Source organism: Rhinolophus sinicus, chromosome 1 (genome assembly GCF_057876585.1).
Source record: "Rhinolophus sinicus isolate RSI-liver-muscle chromosome 1, RSI-T2T, whole genome shotgun sequence".
Taxonomy (NCBI): Eukaryota; Metazoa; Chordata; class Mammalia; order Chiroptera; family Rhinolophidae; genus Rhinolophus; species Rhinolophus sinicus.
The window spans coordinates 35,615,105-35,640,021 of record NC_142501.1 but is presented as its reverse complement, the minus strand read 5'-3'; the positions used below and the strand labels follow the sequence as shown (position 1 = coordinate 35,640,021).

General features: G+C 37.0%; 1 protein-coding gene across 2 annotated transcripts in view; it reads left to right on the top strand.

Moving 5' to 3' along the window:
* Positions 1–24,917, top strand: part of RECQL (RecQ like helicase) — a 30,698-nt gene that overhangs the window by 3,259 nt on the left and 2,522 nt on the right. For both annotated transcript variants that reach the window (XM_019738171.3, XM_074325941.2), the window contains exons 3-13: positions 7,228–7,425; positions 8,503–8,682; positions 11,053–11,159; positions 15,508–15,706; positions 18,916–19,082; positions 19,826–19,907; positions 20,942–21,090; positions 21,182–21,299; positions 21,811–21,949; positions 23,402–23,493; positions 24,521–24,740. In XM_019738171.3, the coding sequence (XP_019593730.3) occupies positions 7,228–7,425; positions 8,503–8,682; positions 11,053–11,159; positions 15,508–15,706; positions 18,916–19,082; positions 19,826–19,907; positions 20,942–21,090; positions 21,182–21,299; positions 21,811–21,949; positions 23,402–23,493; positions 24,521–24,740 (1,651 nt within the window). The remainder of the gene's footprint in view (positions 1–7,227; positions 7,426–8,502; positions 8,683–11,052; positions 11,160–15,507; positions 15,707–18,915; positions 19,083–19,825; positions 19,908–20,941; positions 21,091–21,181; positions 21,300–21,810; positions 21,950–23,401; positions 23,494–24,520; positions 24,741–24,917) is intronic.

Genomic DNA, 24,917 nt, shown 5'->3' with positions numbered 1-24,917 from the left:
AATATAAATCACTTCTAATCTTATTGCTCAGATTAATACTGTAATATTTATTATTTTTAAACAAAAATTTTAACATTTTGCACGTATTGTTTTTAATGTGATTTTTAAAAACATAATGTAAATATAGAATATAAACATTGTTAAATAAATTCTGTTTTAAATGTTCAAATACCTGCACTGTATTTTGTTTTGAAGTGACATTAAGTAAATAATGTGTCATTTAATCTTTTAGTGTTGAACTTTTATGCTGTTTCCATTTTTTAAAACATAAAAAATGCTGCCTTGAACATCTTTGAATTAAAAGCTTTGTTTCATTATTTCCTTAAGATATGTTCCTATAAGTGGAGTTATTTGAAGTGTTTTTAAGGTATACAAGAAAAACATCCATTCTACTTTTCCCAGGAGGATGCTCTTGATATTTTTAATGTATTTCCATCCATTCTTTGTTTCTGTAAACTTGACCAGATTGTACTGTGCTTATTAGCAAGATCTTGCTATCTATTCAGTTAAGAGGTAGATGGCAGGTGTGAGGAACTTATAGTATGGTTATTTTTTAGTCTTTTGTAGGATTTAATGAATATGGCCTTTGCTACATACTAGCTTTAAAAGTACGGTGACAGGATTAGGTTATTTCCAAGCTTTAAATAAATGGTTTTCTTAAATATGGGACCCTCGTGCCCTCTGCCCCCTAACTTTACAATTTATTTAAATATAAATATGAAAAAAATCACATAGGTTTTGGCTTTGTCTCATGACTCATTCTCACAGTTTGAGAATTAATAATAAACGGTAACAATTTAAGTTATATTAGTGCTAACTCAAGCAGACTTAGAGATTAAAATTAAGGTTTAAGAGAGGATACTGAATCTCAGCTTAGTTCAGTCTGATCCTTTCCAGATTGTATATATTATTCTACTTAATAAGACGTCAAGTTTTATTAGTGGGATGACTTAAAAATAACAATGGAACGAATACATTTTTTTTAAGAAGAGGTGCTTGCTTTGAATAATTACTTTCATAATATTGTCTCGCTTTCATATCTACCTCTTCTGTTCTACCCGCTTATTGAACTATATTTGAAATACCTCTTTGAAATTGCCTTCAAACAGTCTGTTGCTTTGGGTCTGATGGCTTCCATGGTGGCAAATCACTTTCCTTTCAGTGTTAACTTCAGTTTGGGATGTTGCTAGAGAATGTGCTGTTTTTGAAGAATGGTACCTCCCATGCATCAATCTAAGCTTAGGAACACGAGTGCGATCCCCATTCAATTCAGTGTGCTTTTGAGTTATAGTTGCTGTAATAAGCCCTGCACACTTGTAGTCCCTCTTCATTATGGAAATCATTCACTTGACTTTTCAATCTCATCTCCTATAGTAAAAGTTTTACGTGATACATGCCAGCATTAGAGATGGTATAATTTTGAACAAAAACATTAACACACTGATTTATTATAACTCGCTCTACTTTCTTATATTCTTAGCCTGATTTTTGTCTGTGGTATAATGACACTGACTTTGTAGCATGGGTTGACTTTAACATCTCTATCAGGTAGGGTTTGATCAGAGAAGCAGAGGCACTGTGAGTGACGTAAGGGATTTACTATAGGGTTTAACCCTTACGTGATTATGGGAAGTGGTTAAACTCTATGTATGTTGCCTGTGTGTCTGGTACTGGGCCTGAAGTCGGCAGAGCCAGCAGTCAGGAGGAGAACGTGGGTATGGAGTGGGGAATACAGAGACAGACTGCCACCTGTTTAGATGAACTTCTGTTTCTTAACCTGTATTAGTCTCATTGCTACAAAGCCACCAATTTGGATGATGCAGGAGACATGTCAAAGAGCTGCTGAACTTCCACAAGGAGTTGCCTGCAGCTGGCTGAGAGTTCAGAGAAGCTGGAGGAGGAGAACCCGCAGGATCTGGAGTTGCTGCAGGGCCTGCTGTTTCCCCAGGGATATCTAGCAGCAGCGGTTGTGGGCCCAGTGGCTGCCTAGGCCAATGAGGTCACCACTCCTGACCTTACACTGACCTTAAATACAGAAAATAGGGCCACTGCTTGGCTTCCATCTTCCAAATCTCTGGTGAAGTTCTCTTTGCCCTAACCTAACCTAGAACTATGCAGGGAACGAATTCTGGAAAATGTAGTTCCAGCTTAGCTAAGTTATCCCAGTACAAAGCTACCAGAGTCTACCCCTTGCCTATATGGCACCCATAGCCCATAGACTTCTCTCTTAATTTAATCATATTTAACTTCCAAATAAAGGAAATAGCAAAATCATGCTTCTGCCTAATCTGACACAACTGTCCCTTGTACAACCATATACACACTGATCTTCTCTCCAAAAGAGGGCACAAATTCTCTTTATTCGTCTTTCTAGGATGCTTCATCCTCTTTTTGCTGAATCACATCCTCCTTGATAATCCTCTAACCTAAATCCTGAGATATGAAGTTAGCTACTATTAACATATTTTATTTTGGATGTTAGAGGAATAGGAGAAGGGACCAAAAAAACCCCAGCAAGGACGAAAAACCCAACCTTGGTTTGTATACAAATACCAAAATAAAGAAGAAATGCTTATAGGTACTACAGTTCTAGTTTCTCACATGAGCATGTGGTCATAGCGGTGGTCATAGCTATCTTCTTCAACTCTCCATTCCGCATCCCTTTGCTCTCAGCAGGCATCTCACCTGGTCATGGGTCCTTGCCTGGTAGGGACTTGCCTTAGCAGTTTGCCTGTATTTGGTTTTTGTAGTTTTCTATTAACTTTAATTACAGGTTATTGGAATACCAAAAGACACCTTAAAGGATCCCCTACATTCCAGACATACCACTCATTACCTCCTTTAATACTCAGGATTTTTCAGCCCAGCCCACAGTAATCCCTTTCTTTGTCTGTTGATTTACTGGTATGAGGAACCCAAAGTGGCCAAGAAGCGGTCAACTTGCAGTTCAATGGAGCCATTGCTTTTTCCTCTAGTAGAAGCATTTCTTCCTTGTTAAGTAAGACCTCTGGACCAGCAGAGTCCAAAGTTTCAAGGACCAAAGTTTCAAGGATGGGAAGCAAACATTTCACTAGTGGATCACTAGGGGTAATAGTAAGAGGAGCCACTCCCATTTCTACTCCTGACCCCCAGGCCCAGGAATGCTGTCTATGGAAGATATAGCACTATTCACTGTTTTGGTGGATAAGGGCAGTACACTGGCTTCCACATGATCTTTCCTATCGTAATAGTCCTTACTGATGGGCCAGGGAAGCAATGTGCGAATTCAGCTGGTTGCTAAATATTAGGGTTTCCAGGTGAGAATTCCTGCCCATTCTCAAATTTTTTTCGCTTTCCGGTTCCTGAATCCCGAGGTATAAACTGTTTTCTGTTCTCCATGATGAATCGTTTCCACAAAGTGACGACCGATACTACCAACCACCTGGGTTCAAGGAGCCGATTTTCCCCATTTTCTGACCAACTTTTCTCAGGATTTGGGAATGGGAAAGTGAAAAAAATTCACAAGAACTGCTAAATACCTCTGTTGTAATTATGCATTATGGAACTGGGGAAATAACCACAGAGTGGGTTAGAGGACATCCTGAGCCTACTACAGAGTGGGTGAGATGGACCTGAACCAAAACTGCATCGAACACCTGACTTGCGTGCGATCAGTCCATCCTCTGACTGGTAGATCACCCTGGCATTTTAGTTCTCCGGGAATTAATCAGTTCAGAGTTAATGGTGATTTCTGAGAAGTTATTTTCCTGTACACAACTACCCTGATAAATTTATCTGGAGGAAACTAGTGGAACGATTTACTACATACATTTTCAGATGTATAAGTAGAGTCCTTCCTCAACCTTCATGTTATTCAAGGGACTCTTGATCTATAAATTGGCTCATTTCTGGGAATTGGTTGAAGGACTGTGACTATGTTGTGATGATTCAAGATATAACAGAATCAGGGCTTTGATTCTGTGCAAATCAAGCCTTCTATGTCCATCTCAGGGATAATCACGATCAACTAGCCAATGCCAAAGATCTCTGGGTCTGACTATTCTGAGTCCTGCCTTTGCTCTGTTCCCCATTAAGGCAACCGCATTGACTTCTTCTTTGGTCACGAATTGCCACCATTTAGCACCTCATATCTTAGAATCCATTATTCTCATTGATTCTGGTAGTCTAGTTCAAAGGTAGTACTTCCTACTGTCGTTCCTGGCTTATGGACAGCAGCAGATCTCAGTGATGCCGGGGCTCCCTTCATGAATGTATTTCTCAGTCTTGGTGAAGGGAGTGTCCTCTGCATCTCCTGGGCGACAGCAAGAGAGTGGACGATCAATCACCCGATCATCCACTCTAGCACTCCTGTCTCCCCAAGTCCCTGGATCCCCTCCTTTAGTGTATACTCAGGAAGTTCTAGCCCGTCAGCTTCATTGGAATCTACACTTGTGACATTCCATGCAACTTTCTGATAATTCATCTTTGGGGCCCAGTTTCTGGCAATCAACTAAACAAATTATTAGAATCAGTCCTGGCACTACTATAGCACACTAAATCCAGAAGTTCTTATTGAGTCCATACCAATAAATTTAGCTTCATTTTAATATTATGTTCCGTCCACTCTTCTGTAGTACCCTTAGGATCTATTTCCATATACTCTGTATTTTGCCATGTATAAATGCGCTGCCATGTGTAATATGCATCCACGTTTTGGGCCCAAACTTTCAGGGAAAACAAGAAAATTTTTTTAATTCAAATTTTTATTTGTATTTAGGTACTTGTTTTTTGTATTATAAAAGAATTTTAGCCTATATTTTTTAACATATTATGGTACAAGAAATTTTATGTAACAAATCATTATAAAACACAAGAACAGATACAAGGAATAAGGAATTTTATGTACCAGTAACAAACGTACAGTATTTATGCAACATAGAAGGCCAAGAACTCTTCGTCATTGCAAGTTCCTAGTTAAGTTCAACAAAACCTTGTATTCCAGGGTATTGTTCTGCATACGGATCTCGTTATTGATTTTTAGAGTTACAGTTTTAACTCATAAGCATAAGTAAAAGAATTAAAAACGTTTATATAGATGTGGAATTAGTACTACCCATATTGCGCATCCTTGTTTTTTCCTCACAAATTTGGGCGAAAAAGTGGGCGTTATACACGGTAAAATATAATACCTCAGGAAAGACCACTCCAGGTATTTCAGGCAGGAGGAGACTGTTTCCGAAAGGGGAGGAAGGGCAAAAGACACTTGGCAGAACTTAGTGGCACAAGGTCCCTGCTTCATTGGAATCTGCCCAGATGTTCCCATCCCAATGTCAGAGCCTCACTCCTTCCTAATAAGTGTTGTTACTTTAATAGGAGTCCCTGCAATGTTGGGAATTCAATTTGCATTGTATTTCAGCCACCTGTGGGATTTAGACTTAGGGTGTGTATTCCCTAATGTTGACCTTGTGGCTATAAGAGGTGACATTTCTTATAGGACAATCATAGAAACTTTGAGGTCCTTTTATACAAATCCTGCATTGCTCTCCCCAAATTCTCCAGCATATTTTGAAGCAACCAATCAACCTCATTATTTTCACCAAAATGTTAGGTGACAGGAAACATTTGGTCACCCAGAGACTGACCTTCTCTAGATACTTAATTACTGGTGTCTGTAGATTATAACTTAAATACAAACTTTCTACTGCACGCCATGGAATAGCACTATCCCTTTTATCACTGCAAACAAGGATCATTAATGTCTTTAAATCTAATCAGATCGAGACCCAGTTCCAGGTGGCCCAGAAGCAATTCAGAGAACCTTCTCTTAAGTTTCGGTTCATCGGAAATAGCACTGGGTGTTGGTTAGGGCTCAGTCAGATAAGGGGATTTATCATAGGGATTAGTCCCTACATACTCAGGGAGCTAGTTAAGCAGTCTGTTGCTGATCCTGATGGCAGTAATGCCAGCATTAGGGACGGGAAGACGGATGGAAGTGTGGGCGGTTAAGGATGAGCTGAAACCCACAAGGACAAAGTGGAATCCATCTGTTTCTCACTGGGAGTCATGTTGGGGTGTCATTGCCTACAAGGCTCTGACCTCCAGGATGCTGGTGCCCTGCAGAGGAGCTGGTGTGCTTGTCGCAAAAAGTTACCAATGAATTAGGCCAAGGCTTCAGAGAAGCTGTGGGCCAAGCAGTTGCCCCAAGGACATTGAGCAGGAGCTGGAGGGACTGGCTTCTGCCCCATGTCAACAAGGTGAACCAGCAGATCCATGACGACATGAGTGAGCTGCAATAGTACCTGACCTTATGCCAACCATCTGAATGTAAATCGTCCTGCTGTGTCATTTCCATCTTCTAAAGCTCATGCAGAATTCACTTGTTGCCAACCCTAACCCAGACTCATGCAGGAAAGGGAATTCTGGCAGTTGGTACAATACAAAATCACCATAACATCCTATTTTAAATCATAATCATAAGATTATATCTCATGAAAAGACTTTAAAAGTGGACACTGAATAATACAGGTAGATGTTTTAGAAAGCACCAATGATATCTTTAAAATTTTCTAGCTTCCACTGATGTGTCAAAAGGAATCTCACGTTGACCTTGTCTGATTAGAATCAGACATTCAGGCTTCTTTATATATTATGATGGAGCTGTAATGTCAATTCCAGTAGCGCACTTGATTTCTCTTTTTCATCGTCTTGTTTATAATCACTGAATCCTTATTGTGCCACCATATAAGTCCAAACGTGAATGTTTCTGTGAAATAATAGTTAAAAAGTTAGGAGATTACTTTCAAATAGCTTCTTTTTACTACAAAATCTGGTTACTTAAATGATTTAGGAGATTGTTGGACCACTGCCTGCAACATAATTCAAATGATTATCACTTATTTAAGTACTTAACTGTGTACCATGTACTGCATCCAGAACTTCTAGTATGTTACCTCATTTTATTTTTTACAACAGTGCTATGAAAATTAGGTATTATCCCCATTTTACAGATGGGGAAACCGAGGCTCAGTTAAATACCATGCCTGAGGTCACTCAGCAGGTAAGAGGAAGACCTGAGATTTAAGTCAGTTCTGTTTGCCTCCAAAACAAATGTTGTTAACCACTCTGTTAAATTCCTGTAAGTTTGTCAATCATTTAGATGGTGAGGGATATTGGAAAATCAATAGGGAAACCTAAAATTGGAATTAACTTCGTCTAGTCATTCATTGTATTTTTTTTCTCCCCTCATAGCTCTAACTGAGGAATTGGATTCTATAACCAATGAGCTACATGCAGTAGACATTCAAATTCAAGAACTTCTGGAAAGGCAACAGGAGCTCACTCAGAAAAAAAACATCCTAACAAACAGAATAAAGCAGTGTTTAGAGAATTCTAATGCCGGGGACAGCAATGAGTGTGATTCTTCACCTGCCTCTTGGAATAAAGAAGGTTTACTTTTTTTCCCCTTTTTTGCTAGTTTTCTTCTTGTTTCTTTAAGTTGGAAGTCAAATCATTGTGCCTGGATCGATCAGTGTTTCCAGTAGGCTTAGAGGTCCAACTGGCCATTCCTTAAGTGACATGGGAAACTTGTAGGCAGACCATGTTCTATGGCCTTTTTGAATTAAGCTGTTATTGTTCAGACTTTATTATTTTTTCTAAATATGGTTCTAACTACATTAATCAATGCTTGAAAAAATAATATATTTATTTTAACTAAATTTTCTAAATTTTCACTAGGCAAAGTTAAACAATTAAGAATATATTCAAACTTTTTGTCAGAATCTAGGTCATTTTCTTCCTCTAGTGAACAAACCTTTTTTGATTCAAGAACTTGCCAAGTGTTATGTGTACCATTAATTATAATGGAATACTATAACTAGAAGGAATTGCAGTGTTTTTGTGGGCCTTGTTTTCCAGTGATTCACTTCTAAAAAAGATATTTACACCAAAAATTCCAACTAATTGTTAACTTTGTTCCTGATATTTGAGTTTTTTATGATACTTTGAGTTTCTTGGTCGACATTCAGACTGTTTTTCAAATATCTGATCAAGCAACTTCTTTGTAGGTTAACTCTCAACTGGCAAATGCTTTCATTTTTTCTGATGTACTGTTTCTAATGATATATCATTAAATTTGTTTTTGCTTAATTTAGTAAGTTAAACTAATCTCAGAATTATTATTATGAGAGTTAAATTGTCCATTGTGTTAATGTTGTCTATTAAATATTGTCAAATATTGTCTATTAAATATTGTCAAATATATATGCAATATATATATTTTACTATAATATAAGACCGGGTATAATATCATATAATATAATACATATAATACAAATATAATACCGGGTCTTCTATTAATTTTTGCTCCAAAAGATGCATTAGAGCTGATGGTCCGGCTAGGTCTTATTTTCGGAGAAACGGTATTCATTTGATTCTTGTCTATTATAAAAGCAGGCATTCATATTTGTATCTCATTTATAATCCTAAATAGTTCTAATATATTTAGCTTGAGTTTTCTCCTTCTAGATTTTCCATGGTCTGCTAAAGTTAAAGATGTTCTGCAAAATGTGTTTAAACTGGAGACGTTCAGACTACTTCAGCTTGAAACTATTAATGTAACAATGTCCGGAAAGGATATCTTTCTTGTTATGCCTACAGGAGGTGGGAAGAGCTTATGCTACCAGTTACCAGCATTATGTTCAGATGGTATGTATTAATAAAGATAAATTTTAAGTTGAGGAAATGTCATTTCTCTGGATGTATTTTTAAGTCTTTCAAAAAATAATTTCTAACCATACTTATGTAAAAATCAACTTGATTTTAAAAGCTTATCTTTCCATTAAGACATTTAAAGGGTTCACTTAAAGAGGGATGTTGAAGACTTTGAGAGTTGTTAATTCTTTTATCTGGTTCCTGATATATAATTAAAAACATGTTGTAGGAGAAAAAGTACTGGGAAAGGAATCAGTAGACCTGCGTTCTAGTCCCAGATCTTTATCGAGTGTCTGCCATGATGTCAAGCACTGCAGATACAGTAGTGAGCGGAATGGGCATGGTTGCAGTTTTCAGAGCTCAGAGTGTAGAGCAGCCCTTTCTCAAATTTAACGTGCATAAGAATCACTTGGTGACCTGATTAACATGCAGATACTGATTTATGTGAGACTCGAGTTCTTGCATTTCTAACAGGCTCTCAGAGCTGGTGCTAATACTAACTGTCAAGGGTAGAGAGCAGGGGTCAACAAACTATTCCTTAAAGAGTAAGTCAGTAAATATTATAGACTTTGTGGTCAGTATGGTCTCTGTGGTAACTACTGAACTCTGCCACTGTACAATGAAGCAGCCGTAGACAATATGTAAACAAGTGGATGTGGCTGTGTTCCATTAAAACTTTACAAAACCAGCAGTCAGCCCTTCGTTTGTTGACCCCTGGCCTGAAAATACAGATAATTACAAGTAATTGCAATAGAGTTTTGTGATAAAGGTTTTAATAGGGAATTAAGTCAGCATAAAGATCTTGTCTAGGAGCTGTCAGGGAAGGCTGTCCTGAAGAAGTGGCATTTCAGCTAAAAGCTAAAGGATAAGTAGGCAAAAAAAAGAAAAAAGAAAAAAAGGACTGTGAAGGAAGGAAGGGTGTTCATTCATGTGTTCATGCAGGAAGCAGTATTTGTGAGAGCCCAAAAGTCAGAGAGAACATGCATGGTATGGTGTAGTCAGTAAGCTGGAAGAATTTCAGTGTGCCAGGAAGTGAGGGGCAGACATGCAGAAAGAGTCTTGAAAGATATTTTGAAAACTTACCCATAGATTAATGGGAGGCCATTGAAGAGTTTTATACAGGTAAGAGACTTTTCAGATTTGTGGTTTAGAAGGATAATTTCAGCAGATGGAGGAATCCCAGAAGCACTTAGAAGACAGATGCAGTAGGACTTGACATTCATTGGCGAAGGGCATGGGAAAAGGAATCGTCCAGAATGATGCCTTGATTTTTGGCTGAGACAAATGGTGAAGTTGTTTATCGAAATAGGGTACATTGGAGAAAGACCTTACTTGTGAATGGTGAGAGAGGGAAGAGGATGAATTCAGTTTGGGACATATTGAATTTACGATGCCTACAAGATGTCCAGGTGAAATTGTCCTGTGAGTAGGCGGATGTTTGGGTGTGAAGCTTGGCTTTGAGAGATCTGAGTTAGCTGAGTTCGAGGCTGTTATGTGAAGATGGCCATTGAAGCCATGGGATGGGAAGCAATTGCTATGAAGGAAAAAAGAGAGGACCCAAAATTCGGTGTCCATGGTTTTTTCAAAAATGAGAGAGACTTGACCCTGTTTAACTGTAATGAGAAGGTGCTAATAATGAGGGAGAAGGTGAAAATATAGGAGAGAGAATAATTGGGAGTACAAAATCCATGATAAGGTCTTAATCTGAGTTTTTTAAACAAGTCAGCCCTCTGCTTGAAGTTATTTTAAGGAGCAAATTATAGAAACATAAGATATGTTTTAAGTAGTGTAGAATAGCTCTTATAGCAGTCAACAATTTCAGTTACAAGAGAAAGAGGGTATGTTACCAGAACTTCATTTAGTCAATAAACTTCACTGATTTCTACTCAGAATAAATTATCTGCTATAGTAAGTGGAAAAATACTCATGTAACTATCATTTTTAATAATACAGGTTGCTGTTTTTTTTCCAATAAATTTTCCCTGATGTCACTGGATAGTATTTGACTTAATTTATATTATTTTACTGAGATTACCAATGCTGATTGTTAATATTGTTGATGAGTTAAAAAACATAATAATGTCGGTGAATTAAAAATAATATCTGTATTTTTAAAGGACTGAATAAGGGAAGAGATTTCTGTTTAATCTTATATTTGCTTATTTGGCTTATGATCATTTATTCATATCTTCCTCCTTCATTAGCAAGGGTAAGAAATAGATAGTATATTGCTAAAGTTGCACTGGAAATTAGGCTGAATTGATGGGGTGGTGCCCACAAATTATGGTAAAGATGGTGAATGGTCGAAACTTGTTTTGGTGGTGGTATAACATTTAACGTAGATTTTTTTTTTTCCCCTTTTAGGTTTTACTCTTGTGATTTGTCCATTGATCTCTCTTATGGAAGACCAGTTAATGGTTTTAAAACAATTAGAAATTACAGCTACCATGTTAAATGCTTCTAGTTCTAAGGTATGCGTCTGTGGTTTATTATTATTATTATTTAAAATTTTAACTCTTCACTAAAATAGGAGCATTAGCCACAATTGGGTTGCTTATAAAATTATAAACTGATAAGAATTAATGTCAGGAATTGTAAACTACTGCTCAGGGATCAGTTTCAGCCCACTGCCTATTTTATGTGCTTTGTGAGTTAAAATTGGTTTTTATATTTTTAAATGGTTAAAAAAAATCAAAAGAAAAATAGTACTTTGTGAAGTGTGAAAGTTATATAAGATTCACATTTCAGTATCCATAAATAAAGTTTTATTGGAACACAGCCACACTTGTTCATTTACGTGTAGTCTATGACTTTTCACAGAGTTAAGTAGTTGTGATAGTCGAGACCATATGGCCCACATAACCTAATATTTACTATCTGGCCCTTAACAGGAAATGTTTGCTGACTTGTTTTATATTATCTATTATAAAATAGTAGGCAAGAATTCTAATTGTGCAATGTAATTAAATACAAAAAATGAATTACTAACAAGATACCCTACCCTGGTGGAATTTCTACTGTTTGGGAATGGACTCTCTTACCTTCATCTGCAGAATAGAGCATTTTCCAGCCAATTTTTTTTTTAAAGCATTTTATTGAAATTTTCAAAAGTATAAAAAAGTAGAGATTATAAAAACTGTTTTGTACATATTAACCACCTTTAACCATTATCAACATATGGCCAATCTTTCTTCATCTATCCATCCCCAATTTTCCCTACCTCTTCCCAGTTGGTTTATTTATTTGAAGCAAATCCCAGACAGCATACCATTCCAGTTGTAACTTCTTCAGTATGTATCTCTTTTTAAAAAGATAACTATAATGCCATCATCTCACCTAAAAAGTTTAATATCAATTCTTTAAAGTCATCAAATAAAAATATTCAGATTACTCTGTTTTATCAAATCTTATGTTTTTTTGTTTGTTTGTTTGTTTTGTTTTTAATTATGGTCCCAGTAAGATTCATGCATTATGTTGAATTTGGTTGATATAGTCATAAGTTTCCCCTTATTTCTTTTTTATTTCTTGGGCAGATTATATGTTGAAGAAACTAGGTTCTTTGTTCTGTAGTTTCTTATATTCTGGATTTTCCTGATTGTGTCCTTATTATGTAGTTTACTTTTTTCTTTTAGTTAGATCTGAAAGCTTGATTGGATTTAGATTTGGATTTTTTTTTTTTTTTTTTTCCTGGGACTGCATGTCCCATGGCATCACTAAGGAGTTACAAAATACCCGGTTATTTTTTTGTGATGTTAAGCTTGATCATGATTCAGTGATATCTGTCTGCTCTGTAATTATCAATTTCTCTCTCAGCTTTTCCTCTTATGGTTTTACCAGCCACTGGTGATTATTGCTTATCTTAAAGCTATTACTTAATTAGTGGGTTATAAAATGGTGATATCTAATTGTATCACTCCTTCATATATTAGCTAGACTTTTTCTTAAAGAACTTTTTCCTTATTAACTTTCTTTACAGATTGAAAATTCTTCCCCTTTCTTTACCAGTTTTCAGAAAGTATTGGTTTCCAGCATTCTCCAGAAATGGTTAATAAGGTCTTTGTTTTTGTTTTTTTCCCTCAAGTATCATTATAAACATGAATTTTAAACATTTGATATATATTAATTCACAGTTATTATTATTCTTTATGCTGAAATAGTCCCATCTTTGGGCAGTGAGTGTATTTAAATTGGCTCCTGAACCTTTTTATTTCTTCACCTCATAGCTTTTGACTCCTTCCTTTCTCTTATAAAAAGATAATGAAGGCTCATTTTGTATATTTCCTCCCAGGCCTGGAATCAGCCATAGCTCTAAGAAATCCTGGCTCCTTTAATTTTTCCCATATGTTTTTGTTTTATTTAAATTTTTGTAAATTCTTGTGTCATTATAACTGCGCCCTCATTCAACAGAATGAACCTATGGAGAACTTTGCCTTCTAATACTGTATCTCCTTAAAACTGAAAAAAGAGCAATGATTATATAAATATATATACATATATAAACAAACACATTATATATATATATACGTTTGTATATACATATTATATATGTATCAAGTAGTTACAAAGGTGTAGCTAAGTACAAGCTCCTATCTATCACTATTGCTTGGAAAGTTAGGGAGAGAGGATAAGTCAAGTCCAGTTTTCTTGTTGTTTTCACTTGTAGTTGATAGGATGAGAATAGAACTTTTTTTTTGAATGTTGCTTCTCCACTTATTCTGCCAGAAGTTCTATTTTTTTTTTCTTTTTGCATCTGCCCATTTCTGAGGATATAGCCTTGTGTTTGCTCTCCTAAGATTTCTAGGACATTTTGGACCAGTTGTAATGTTTAATATACTTTGGCTATTTCTTAACAAATTAGGAATATCTCAGGGAGTTAACAAACTGCTTTGCTGGGACGATGAAGGCAGTTTTGACTTTCTCTTTCAATCACATTTACCACTGTTCCTTTTTTTTTTGTATTAAAAAAAAGGAAACATCAAATTAGGTCTTCAAAAAATCAGAAATTGTCGGAGAAAACAATGGAGCAAATTGTCTGAAAAAGGAAGAGTGCTGCATCATGTTGATCACATTTATTGGAAGGGTTGGAGAAAAATTAAAATGCAGTTAGCTTAAGAATTTGTGTTATCTGCAAGTCAACTCATTTCAGGAGTGGAAGAATCCTTGGTCATTTTTTAGTATCAAAATTTACGCAGGTTTTTTAAAAAATATTTTTTACATTTAAAGAGGAAATCTACAAAGTCTCCTATTTTCCACACAAGATAAATTCCTTGCTTCAACCAGCTCTCAGTGGAGAGGCATCTAGTACAACACCACCTCCCTGGACAAAGAGCACTGGAATATTCTGTTTTGTTGATTTATACAAGGTTGGAAAATTAAGTTTGCGAACTTGTTTGTAAACAAGTTCTATGTTGCTAACCTTTTTTTGATATCAGAGGGATTATCCATTATGAATTTGTACCAACTGGACAAACAGTTAACCAAGTTTACCATTTGGAAGTACTGAAAAGGCTGCGTGAAAAAGTTAGACGACCTGAACTCTTTGCCAACAATTTATGACTCTTTCATCACGACAATGCACTAGCTCATGTGGCACTGTGTTTGAGGGAGCTTTTAGCCAGTAAACAAATAACTGTATTGGAACACGCTCCCTACTCACCTGATCTGGCCCCAATGACTTCTTTCTTTACCCGAAGATAAAGGAAATACTGAAAGGATGACATTCAGGACATCAAGGGTAATATGATGACAGCTCTGATAGCCATTCCAGAAAAAGAGTTCCAAAATTTCTTTGAAGGGTGGACTAGGCACTGGCATCAGTGCACAGCTCCCCAAGGGGAGGACTTCAAAGGTGACTGTAGTGATATTCAGCAATGAGGTATGTAGCACTTTTTCTAGGATGAGTTCGCAAACTAAAATTGCCCAACCTTGTATACCTCTTCATATGTTTCTTCATCAATATGTGTAGTAGTCACAGTTTTCTTCCACATCTCCCAGTATCATATTTGTTGATCATAAGCATGTAATCTACGTCGAAGCTCTTTGTCATTTCTCATTTCCACATAAAATGAGCCTGATGAGAGCCAACAGCCCTTCTACGGGGTTGGTAGTTTATTACTGGTCCACATCCTCCGACATGTTTCAAACCCTAACACCATTGTTTTTTTACGCTTCTTTTGGTCTTAATTAGGTGAGAAGGAAAAATATGACACCTTATCTGCAAAATATTGTATAAAATAGAAACAGCACTAAGAATCTAATAACTGATTCTTAAGATTTACTTTTGTTATATATATAACATAAATATATATTTCATATTATAAAATCTTACTTCAGTGACTAAAATGCTTTATAAAACCTACATAAAGAGGTTATCAGGAGATTTGATAGCATCATTAAAGTAACTAAACAATAAATTGTGTTCACAGACATATGTGATAACAAATATAATGTTAACATTAACAAAACACTTCTTTATCACCATACCTATTGAATTTAGCTCACATTTTGGCATTTATTATGAACAATTTAGAATTGTGCCTTCATAGAATAAATGCTATTGTAGTGTCTTGACATTCATTTCTTGTTCTCCTTTTGTCAAATGAGATTATTCTTTTATCAACAGTTTGGGTGTAGGTCAATAACTAAAATCCTGTTTACATAGCTGCCATGCTGTGAGTCCTGGGATGTGGTTTCAGTTTTAATGAACTAAGTAGGAGCTGTTACAACAGCGTGAGGCTATTGCTTTTTAGTAATGACCCACTTCCTTTACTACTTTCTACTCCAGCCTGCTGTCATTGTGTCTGTTTTTCCTTTCAATAGAGTCATGTGAAATGGGTTCATGATGAGATGGTAAATAAAAACTCCAAGCTAAAGCTAATTTATGTGACTCCAGAGAAAATTGCAAAAAGCAAAATGTTTATGTCAAAACTAGAGAAAGCCTACGCAGCAGGGAGACTTACCCGAATTGCTGTGGATGAAGTTCACTGCTGCAGTCACTGGGGTCATGATTTCAGACCTGGTATGTATGTCGTTTCTAGAAAACTTGATGCTAGGGACTATTTTCTTACTCAGCATTACAGGATGAAGAAATCCCTGTTTCCATTAAATTTATTCTCTTAGGCAGTTATTACTCACTTCGTCTTGCCACTTCTCCCAATCTATTTCCCATTAAGTTTTTCCCTATCTTAGAAAATCGTTCAACCACTCACACATTTCCTCAAGCCAAAGTTTTAGCAGTTACCTTTCTCAGTCAGGGTCCAGTCAGGAGACAGAAACAGTATTTGAACACAGAGAATTTGATATAAAGAATTAACTAGATCAAGTTTGGTTATAAAAAGCTAACTGAAAAAACAAACAAACAACTCTGTGGTATCATGGAGGTAAAAACTAAAGAAGCAACTACCATTGCTAGGGCTGGGGGAATAGGAAGAAAAGTTTGGAACTCATAAGGTTTGGAAATCTAGAGGAGGGGTGGTCTCATGGTGCTGAAACTAAGAACTTCCTGGTGCTGGTGTCTCTTAGTGGAAGCAGAAGTGGGGTGGACCCGTGATGAAGCTGGTTCTCCAAAGGTTGGGAAAATTGCCACCTGTATTCAGCTGCTGCTAAGGAGAGACTGCTGCTGCAGGGAGGAAAAAGCCCTGCTGGGGTGACATTATCAAGGACACAGACAGGCCCCCAGGAAGTAAACAGGAAGGGACAACACCCTTCTTGGTCCCCAGCCTTGTACTCTGCCTTCCAGGACCAGCTGGCAGAGCAGAAAAGCAGTGTGCACATTGCCTGCTCCAGCACCACATAGCAGAGTATGGGTGGGTGGAGATGGAGCTGAGATTAAATAACTATTGAATGGCACATCCTTAATTTATCCTATCTCTGCTGATGCAATCCACCACCAAGTCCCATCAGCTCTGCCTCTAAATTGAGTCTCAAGTTTGTCCACTTCTCCTTGTCTGTACTGCTATCTCTTAAGTCCAGCTGAGATCCTTTCCACTGACTGGTCTACAGTAGCTCCCCAACTAGTCTCTGACGCCAGTCTTACCCTTTTATAGCTCATTCTCCACACACCGACCAAAGTGATCTTTTCTACATATAAATCAAATCATGTTACTCTCCTCCCTAAACTACCCCATAGGTTTTCTTTGTACTTCGAATAAAATCCATATTCTTAACGGGTCTGTAAGGCCATATGTGTTCTGTCTCCTGTTTGTCGCTGACTTCCTATTCTTCCTCATTATATTCTAACTACATGGGTTTATCACTATAAACACTCTCTGGTAATAAGATATGGTCTACTCATTGTATTGTCTGGTCTCTGCTTGAATTCTAGTTCCATCTGCATAGCATCTTGTCTTGTTCACCACTTTATCTCCAGTGCCTAGAGACATGCTTGGCACATAACAGAAAGTATTTGACATGTCTGTTGATGAATGGATGAATCTTGGACTCTATCCTCCCCTTTCCTGGTCACCCCAACTCCCACAGTATCCTAATAGTCACCAGGACCTGTAGGGTTCTAGTTTATATGCTTCTATTCATTTCTTTCTGATCCTGCGTCATGCCTTATTTCATATTCTCTTATTACTTGTTTTCTAGTCTGTTGCCACCTGTTAACTTGTTTCCCTTTCTTCAGTCTTTGGCCTATTCCATCCCATCGTTTTCACTGACACCAAAAGATGATTTCCGAAACGTAACTCTATTTATATAATGTCCCTTGTCTGCTTTTAAAATTGCGTGATGACTCCTCATTTCCATAAGCTTCTTAGAATCAACTAAGTCTTAAGTGAAGTGTGCCTTTCTCTCTGTACTCTTCTGTGTAACAGCATCAGCTCTGGGCAGGGAAGCAGAGCCTAATTGTGAATGTTAGGAGATAAGGGATTTATTTTAGGAAGTAGACCCACCACAATTGTGGAAGGAGCTGGGGAAGTGAAGGTCTGAAGGGAGAGAGAGTGGAGGATCAGAGAAAAGTCACTGACTAGTCCTGAAGCACTGGTGTGGGAAGAGCAGCGGAGCTTGTTGGGGAACCTGCAGCTGGCACAGCCAGTGCCAAAGGGGATTGCAAAGGGGAAGCTCGCCAGAGGTCTCTGGTAAGCTGCTTTCTCCTAGTAGCTGTCGCCTCTGTGGGTCCGCTTCCAAGTGGGGCACTTGTTGATGAGCAAGGCCTGTGTTTCTGAAGAAGAGCTGATGGAGGAGTAGAAAAGAGCTAGGACAAGCTAGGCCAGGCTGGGCATCTCTGCATATATCCATCAGCCTCTGCCTGGAAAGAGCTCAGATAGGAATGGCAGCTGGTTCACTTCTGCCTCCCATACCTTGCTCACGTTCCTCCTTGGGGCCAGATCTAACTCAGAACCCTACAGGGAGTGTAGTTCCCTGCTTACCAGAGTTGACAGTAGATCCATGAAGCACTTTTCTCTGTGGTTTAGCCCCACGGAACTGCTTGCTGTTATCTGACCCTGTCGAGTAATTTCATGCCAGTATGTCTGCCACGTATATGCTGTTTCCTCCACCTGCTGTTTTCTTCTTCCCTTCCTAGTGAACTGCTGCTCATTCAAGACCCAACTCAAGTGTTCGCTCCTTGGAAACCTCACGACTTCCCAAGCAGTTACTGTCTCCTCTGTAGTTTCATAGGAGTCCTCTGCCTTAGCATTTAGCAATTTCTGCCACATTTCCTTTTCACTCTTCTCCAAATAATTTAAGTACTTAGGGAGTGCTTAAGGACAACTTATCTAGTGATTTAGATGTATATGACAAGGGTGACCCCAGAATGGTCCCCCTGAAGTAGCTTACATGAAAAGCAGTGCCCTCCCCAACCTTTTTCTGGTCTGCACTTGGCGCTTTTGGATGCCCCTGATGGTAGAAGCGTTCTGGCTTACGGCCTCTTTCATCTCTTGTCAGCTGTAATAGAGTCAAACACTGTGGCTTCTCTGAGCAATGCCTCTTGAATCCTCTGTGCAGCAGGTGTAGACCATAGCTTCCTGGAAATGTGTAGGTATTCGCTCTCTTCAATAGGGAGTTCCTCTTGTGACCAAGAGCAATGTTTCTGAAGAACCAGTTAAAAGTATAATAAAGCCTGCCTATTCAAAAAGGCCGCAACTGCAGATTTACTGAGATAAAGAGCTGCGGAAATCAAGTTACAAAGCAATCATTGATTATCTGCATCTTGTTAAAAGGGCTTAATTTACTCTCTTCCTTAAAGGATAGAAAGAGGGCCACTGTGTATTTTCTTTTTTCCAGATTATAAGGCACTGGGTATCTTAAAGCGGCAGTTTCCTAACACAGCACTCATTGGGCTGACTGCAACTGCAACAAATCACGTTTTGAAGGATGTTCAGGAAATATTGTGTGTTGAAAAGTGTTTTACTTTTACAGCTTCTTTTAATCGGCCAAATCTTTATTATGAGGTATGTAACTTTTATATCAGTTTACAGCTTTTGTGAAGGATTATGGCAGAGGTTACCTTTTCATTATGTTCATTTACATGAGTAACAGTTAACTATGTTTAAACGTTTTTAAAAGTAGGAGATAATTATAAGCAGATTTATTAATGCGTTCTTTTTATATCTCTTGCGCTTTTATCTCTTCTACAGTAGGTTAAGTAGAAGACACTATCTTGTTGTTAATAAATGTATGTACATTTTTGCAAGGATGGAGAGAAAGCACAGACTGATACCAAGGACCCTACTGACATCCCTACTGAACTTAATTAGGAAATAATACAGAATTAATATGTCATTAAAGATTTGCTGATACTGCCTATTTAGACTATATTTGATATATAACCTTGAAAGTTAAATAACCTAACAGCTGTTTTTTTCTTTCTTTCTAATCCTTTTAAGAATGGACTTAATATTTTTCCGAGTTTTCATTAAATAGTTGTGCCATGGTTTATGGTTTTATAAAAGTAGCATCAGACAATAAAGTCTCGATCTTTATGAGTTATGCCTCATTTCTGGTAAATTCAAAAATAAGGATCGAGAAGAGGCTGGGAGGTGGCAGGGGTGAGGCAGATGAGGTGAATCAGATGAGGCGAGTGAAAGTAACAGAAAAAACGCTATGCTCATGAAAGAATGGCACCTTCAAAGGTGTAAGTGACTACTTGGATGGTACTCATTAATATACTTTTTAATAAGTTGGCTTTTTTTAGGTTCGGCAGAAGCCCTCAAACACTGAAGATTTTATTGAGGATATTGTAAAACTCATTAATGGGAGATACAAAGGGCAATCAGGTAATCAAATAACAAACCAACTTTGAAGACTGAGAGGGAACTTTCAAAAAATTACTAACATTACACTGATATAATATACTGATAAATGATTAGCACCAAAAAATATTAAGGCATAGCAAAAGATACTTGAACATGTTATGGTAAAATTTGCTTGGTGATCTTAGGAAGTGGGTGTGGCATTTCCTAATGGCACAGATTATAAGAGTCATAAAACTGATTTATTTTTGCTTATTTATACTTAATTGCTTTAAAGAATGGACTGAATGACATAATGTTAATTTTAGACAGCACGTTTTAGTAAGTAGCCACTGTTTATAAGATAGAAGGTAAGCACTGATATTCTAAAGGGATATAAAATATAGTCCCTTAAAGTAGAGGACAAGTTAAAGAAATAAATAGTACATATTGAATGAATTAAGTATAGATGGAGTTGAGAGAGATATATATATATATACATTTGTTCCAGGATTAATGAATAAGCAAGTGTTCCTGAAACAAAGACGTTGTATAAAAGTAGCATTTCAAAACTGTCCTGTGGATTTTCGGGAGATATTAATGGGTGCCCCCAGTAGAAGGAGTTCCAGGGCCAAATAAGTTTGCGAAAGGCTGCAGCTAATTATTTCTCCTAAAGATTCAGTACATTAAAAATTTTGACCAGACCTGCAAATAAATAAACTTGTTTAACTTTGTTCAGTGCAGTCCCCCAGATTCATTTGCATGTGAAACTTTTTCCCCAGCACTCTTGCTAACGTCTTATGGCGAAACCAGTGTGAGCAATACTACGTAGTGGGAGATAAAGTTGGAGAGAGAAGAGAGGTAATGGGAGCCAACACTGGTGGCTTGGCTCATTTCTGCTTTACAGCCAACTGGTGATCAAATCTGGAATTATTCCAAAAAGTTAGTGTGTTAAGGTTTTGGAATTTTTCATAAATCCTTTTTCCCCATACATTGTATTAATCAATATTTGTGTGTGTAAAAATTCTCTTCCAGGAATGCATTGTATATATCTAACAATTGGGCATGTTTTCCTACAGGAATCATATATTGCTTTTCTCAGAAGGACTCTGAGCAAGTTACAGTTAGTTTACAGAAACTGGGAATTCGTGCAGGTGCATACCATGCCAATATGGAAGCAGAAGATAAGACCAAGGTTCATAGAGGATGGTCAACCAGTGAAATTCAGGTTAAGTATACATCTTCAGTAGTAGCCTAATTCACCTTTAAGAATATTTTAGCTTGACTTAATTGACATATAAAATGTTAAAACATTTTAGGTAGTCGTGGCAACGGTTGCATTTGGTATGGGAATTGATAAGCCAGATGTGAGATTTGTGATTCATCATTCAATGAGTAAATCAATGGAAAATTATTACCAAGAGAGTGGACGTGCAGGTAGGTGTAACTCAAATCCAGAAGTCATTTTTTAAAAAGCTTTTCCAGAAATACTATAAATGCTGTTTAATAATTCTGTATTTTTAATCTCTATTGGCTACTATTTTTAGAATAAACGATTAAGTCTTCACAGTTTTATACTTATTTGCCTATGCAGAAATTACACTTAAGTTCTATTGGAGTGTTACGAATTATTTCCTGTTCTGTTTACTAAGATAATTTGATGTCCATCTTTGCCTCCTGAATTTCCACTTAGTGGTTTCCAATCTATAATTAAAATAACTGGATTACTTATGGACCCATTTTTAATAAAACTGATTTCTGATAAGACTTTCTAGTTATTGTTTCTTTTTTAATTGAGGGCAGCTGTTACAAACTAACTTTCACATCTCTGAAATTTCTAGATGCAATATAGACAATGAAGCATTGCCAGCAAATTTTACATATATTATTTTTGCTTGTTTTGAATTTTTAAAGTAATTATGCAATCTCAAGATATTTCATACTACAGGTCGAGATGACATGAAAGCAGACTGTATATTGTATTATGGCTTTGGAGATATATTCAGAATAAGTTCAATGGTGGTAATGGAAAATGTAGGACAACAGAAGCTTTATGAGATTGTGTCATACTGTCAAGACATAAGCAAGTAAGCCACATACCTTTTCATGACTTTTGTCAACTAAAGACAAGCACAATTTGAAAGTCTATGTTACTTTGAGTACTTAGGAAAGTCAGTAAATACATTTATAGAACATCAAGTGCAAACATGTAAAAGCAGTTTTCTGAAGGGTAGAAACCAGTGCATGAATCTGCAGGGTCTGCCTTAATCCAAGAAAAGATATTCTCTCTCTCTCTCTCTCTCTCTCTCTCTCTCTCTCTCTCTCTCTCTCTCTCTTTCTCTCTCTCTCTCTCTCTCACACACTTTCTGAGATAATTCTCCCAAACTGAAGGTTTTGACACAAATCAACAGTGAATTCAAGCTGTTTTTTCTCTAGCACTTGTGTACAGCTACATAATTTTGAAAACGTGTTGTAAGAGGTGTTTTGAGAGTTGAGCTGAGTAACACATACCATCCAACCAGCTGATGGGCTGATGAAATAATTAAGAGCAGGATCAAGTTTCTCCTTAAGAAATACATGTAAATCTATTTAGGGTGGCTCTAGTTAGAGCATATAGCTCCTTGATGGCTTCTTGGTCTTAGTCATCTTTGTACTCTTATTGCCCATCACATAAAAGGACTCAGAAATTTTGAAGTGATCATCAGTGACTGGACAGCGACAGAAAATGTTATTTGTTTCTTATAGTTCCTTCGATAATCTAGTTAAAATAATGAGAAAATGAAATTTGTCTTAGATGTCCGGTAGAGCCCCATGAAGCATATATTGGGGTTTAGACTCAAATTGATACTGTGAAATACAAGAAAACTTTTTTGCTACCAGAAAGGTTTTCTTCATAGTTGTAAAATACTGAATCTTAAAATGAATCTCAGATAACTTCTTAAAAGCTATATTTATCAAGTACATATGGAAAAAATTATGTGTGATGGACAGATTAATGGTCACCAAAGATGTCCACATCCAAATTGCTGGAACCTGTGAGTATATTACCTTACATGGCAAAATGGAATTAAGGTTGCTAATCAGCTGATCTTAAAATAGGGAGATTATCTTGGGTCATTTGGGTGGGTCCAGTATAATTATGAGGGTCCTTAAATGTTGAAGGAGGCAGAAGAGGGGGAGGAGGTCTGAGTGACGTGATGTGAAGATTCAACAGTTTTTGGCTTTAAGGTGGAGGAGAGGGGCCAGGAGCCAATGAACACAGGCAGCCTCTAGAAACAGGAAAAAATAAGAAAACAGATTCTCTCCTGTAGTCTCCAGAAGAAATACAGTTCTGCTGACACCTTGATTTTAACCCAGTCAGACCCATGTCAGACCTCTAGCTTATAGAAACATAATAAATTTGTGTTGTTTTAAGCCACTAAGTTTGTGGTAATGATATGGCAGCAACAGGACACTAATACATTACCCTGTATTTTGAAATAGGGATTCTTAAAACTTTATTAGATCACTTAATAATTTGTATCTCTAAATGTTTGCAGATGTCGTCGTGTATTGATAGCTCAACATTTTGATGAAGTATGGAACTCAGAAGCGTGTAACAAAATGTGTGACAATTGCTGTAAAGACATTTGTGAGTTCACTGATTTTTATACTTTTATAGGCTCATAGATACGGGTAGGACTACACGAAGGCAGTATTAGACCCCAAAATGGATTTGAAAGATTATACAAGGTGTGAATAGAATTTTCCAGATTCAAAAGTAAGAACAGTTTTGAAACAAAGGCAAATAAAAGGAAAAGCCATACGTGTGTGCATGTATTTTATATTGCTATACTGAGGGCATGTGAAATTTTTAAGAAATGATGAAGGAAAGTTTAAATTCCTCTGAATAGAAATGTTATTTATATTAGAAAAGGCTAATCTCCAGTACTTTATAGTAACTGATTGGGAAGAGAATTTTAGTGCAGAGTAGAGATTATAGTGAATCATTTTTGATCCAGATAATCGCTACTTATAAAGCACTAATTTACCAGTGTTTTAGTACTCTATTTTAGCTTTTCTTTCATCCTTTGGTTTTCAAGAGCTGGACTAACTAGTTCTTTACTGAATTCTGATGCTTTGGTGGATGAAGGTCACCACACCACAATTTTAACTTTGCAGCTAGAGAAACTTGTTTGTGAGTTTATTAGACTGTATTTTACTGACTAAATTAACAACTGTCTGATATATAAATTACGATGGTAGTGTAGTTAATAACTGGGGATATCTGTCCAGGACACTTTTGTGTCCAAATCAGAGTAGCTGTGAGGCCATACTCATTTTCAGACTATTGCTTAATAAGCACACATCAGGTAAATATGCAGAATACACTGACTCTCCCATAAATACCTCTTAGAAGCTGCCATGTCTGGCAGACACTCTGGTTCCTGGAACATACCCAAGGACCGTCTGATAACCAGGTTATTTTCTTTACACCACTGTAAATCTCACCATGTCTTACAGAGCCTGCGACTTGGTTAATGCTTGACTTGGGGAATGGCCTAGTTTTAATACAGAACACATTAGCAAATCAATTTGATGACTCGTTTTCAAACCTGTTTAACCACTTAGGATAGCCCATCTTTGCCCTAATTTCTAAACCGTCTCTTTCATTATAGCATTTGAAAGAAAGGATGTAACAACCTATTGCAGAGATATAATCAAGATCCTGCAGCAGGCAGAGGAAATGAATGAAAAGCTCACGCCACTGAAACTGATGGATTCCTGGATGGGGAAGGGTGCGGCAAAACTGAGAGTAGCAGGTGTTGCTCCTCCCAAACTTCCTCGTGAAGACCTGGAGAAAATTATTGCGCACTTTCTTCTACAGCAGTATCTTAAGTATCTACAAACCCATTTCTTGTGCTTTGTGTTGTCTTCATGACTTTATTTTAAACAGCACACTATACTTTTATTTTTTATTCATGGAATAAGTATATACAGAGGGTGCCAAAAAAATGTATACACATTTTAAGAAAGGAGAAAACTATTAAAATTGTAATACTTTATACCGATAAC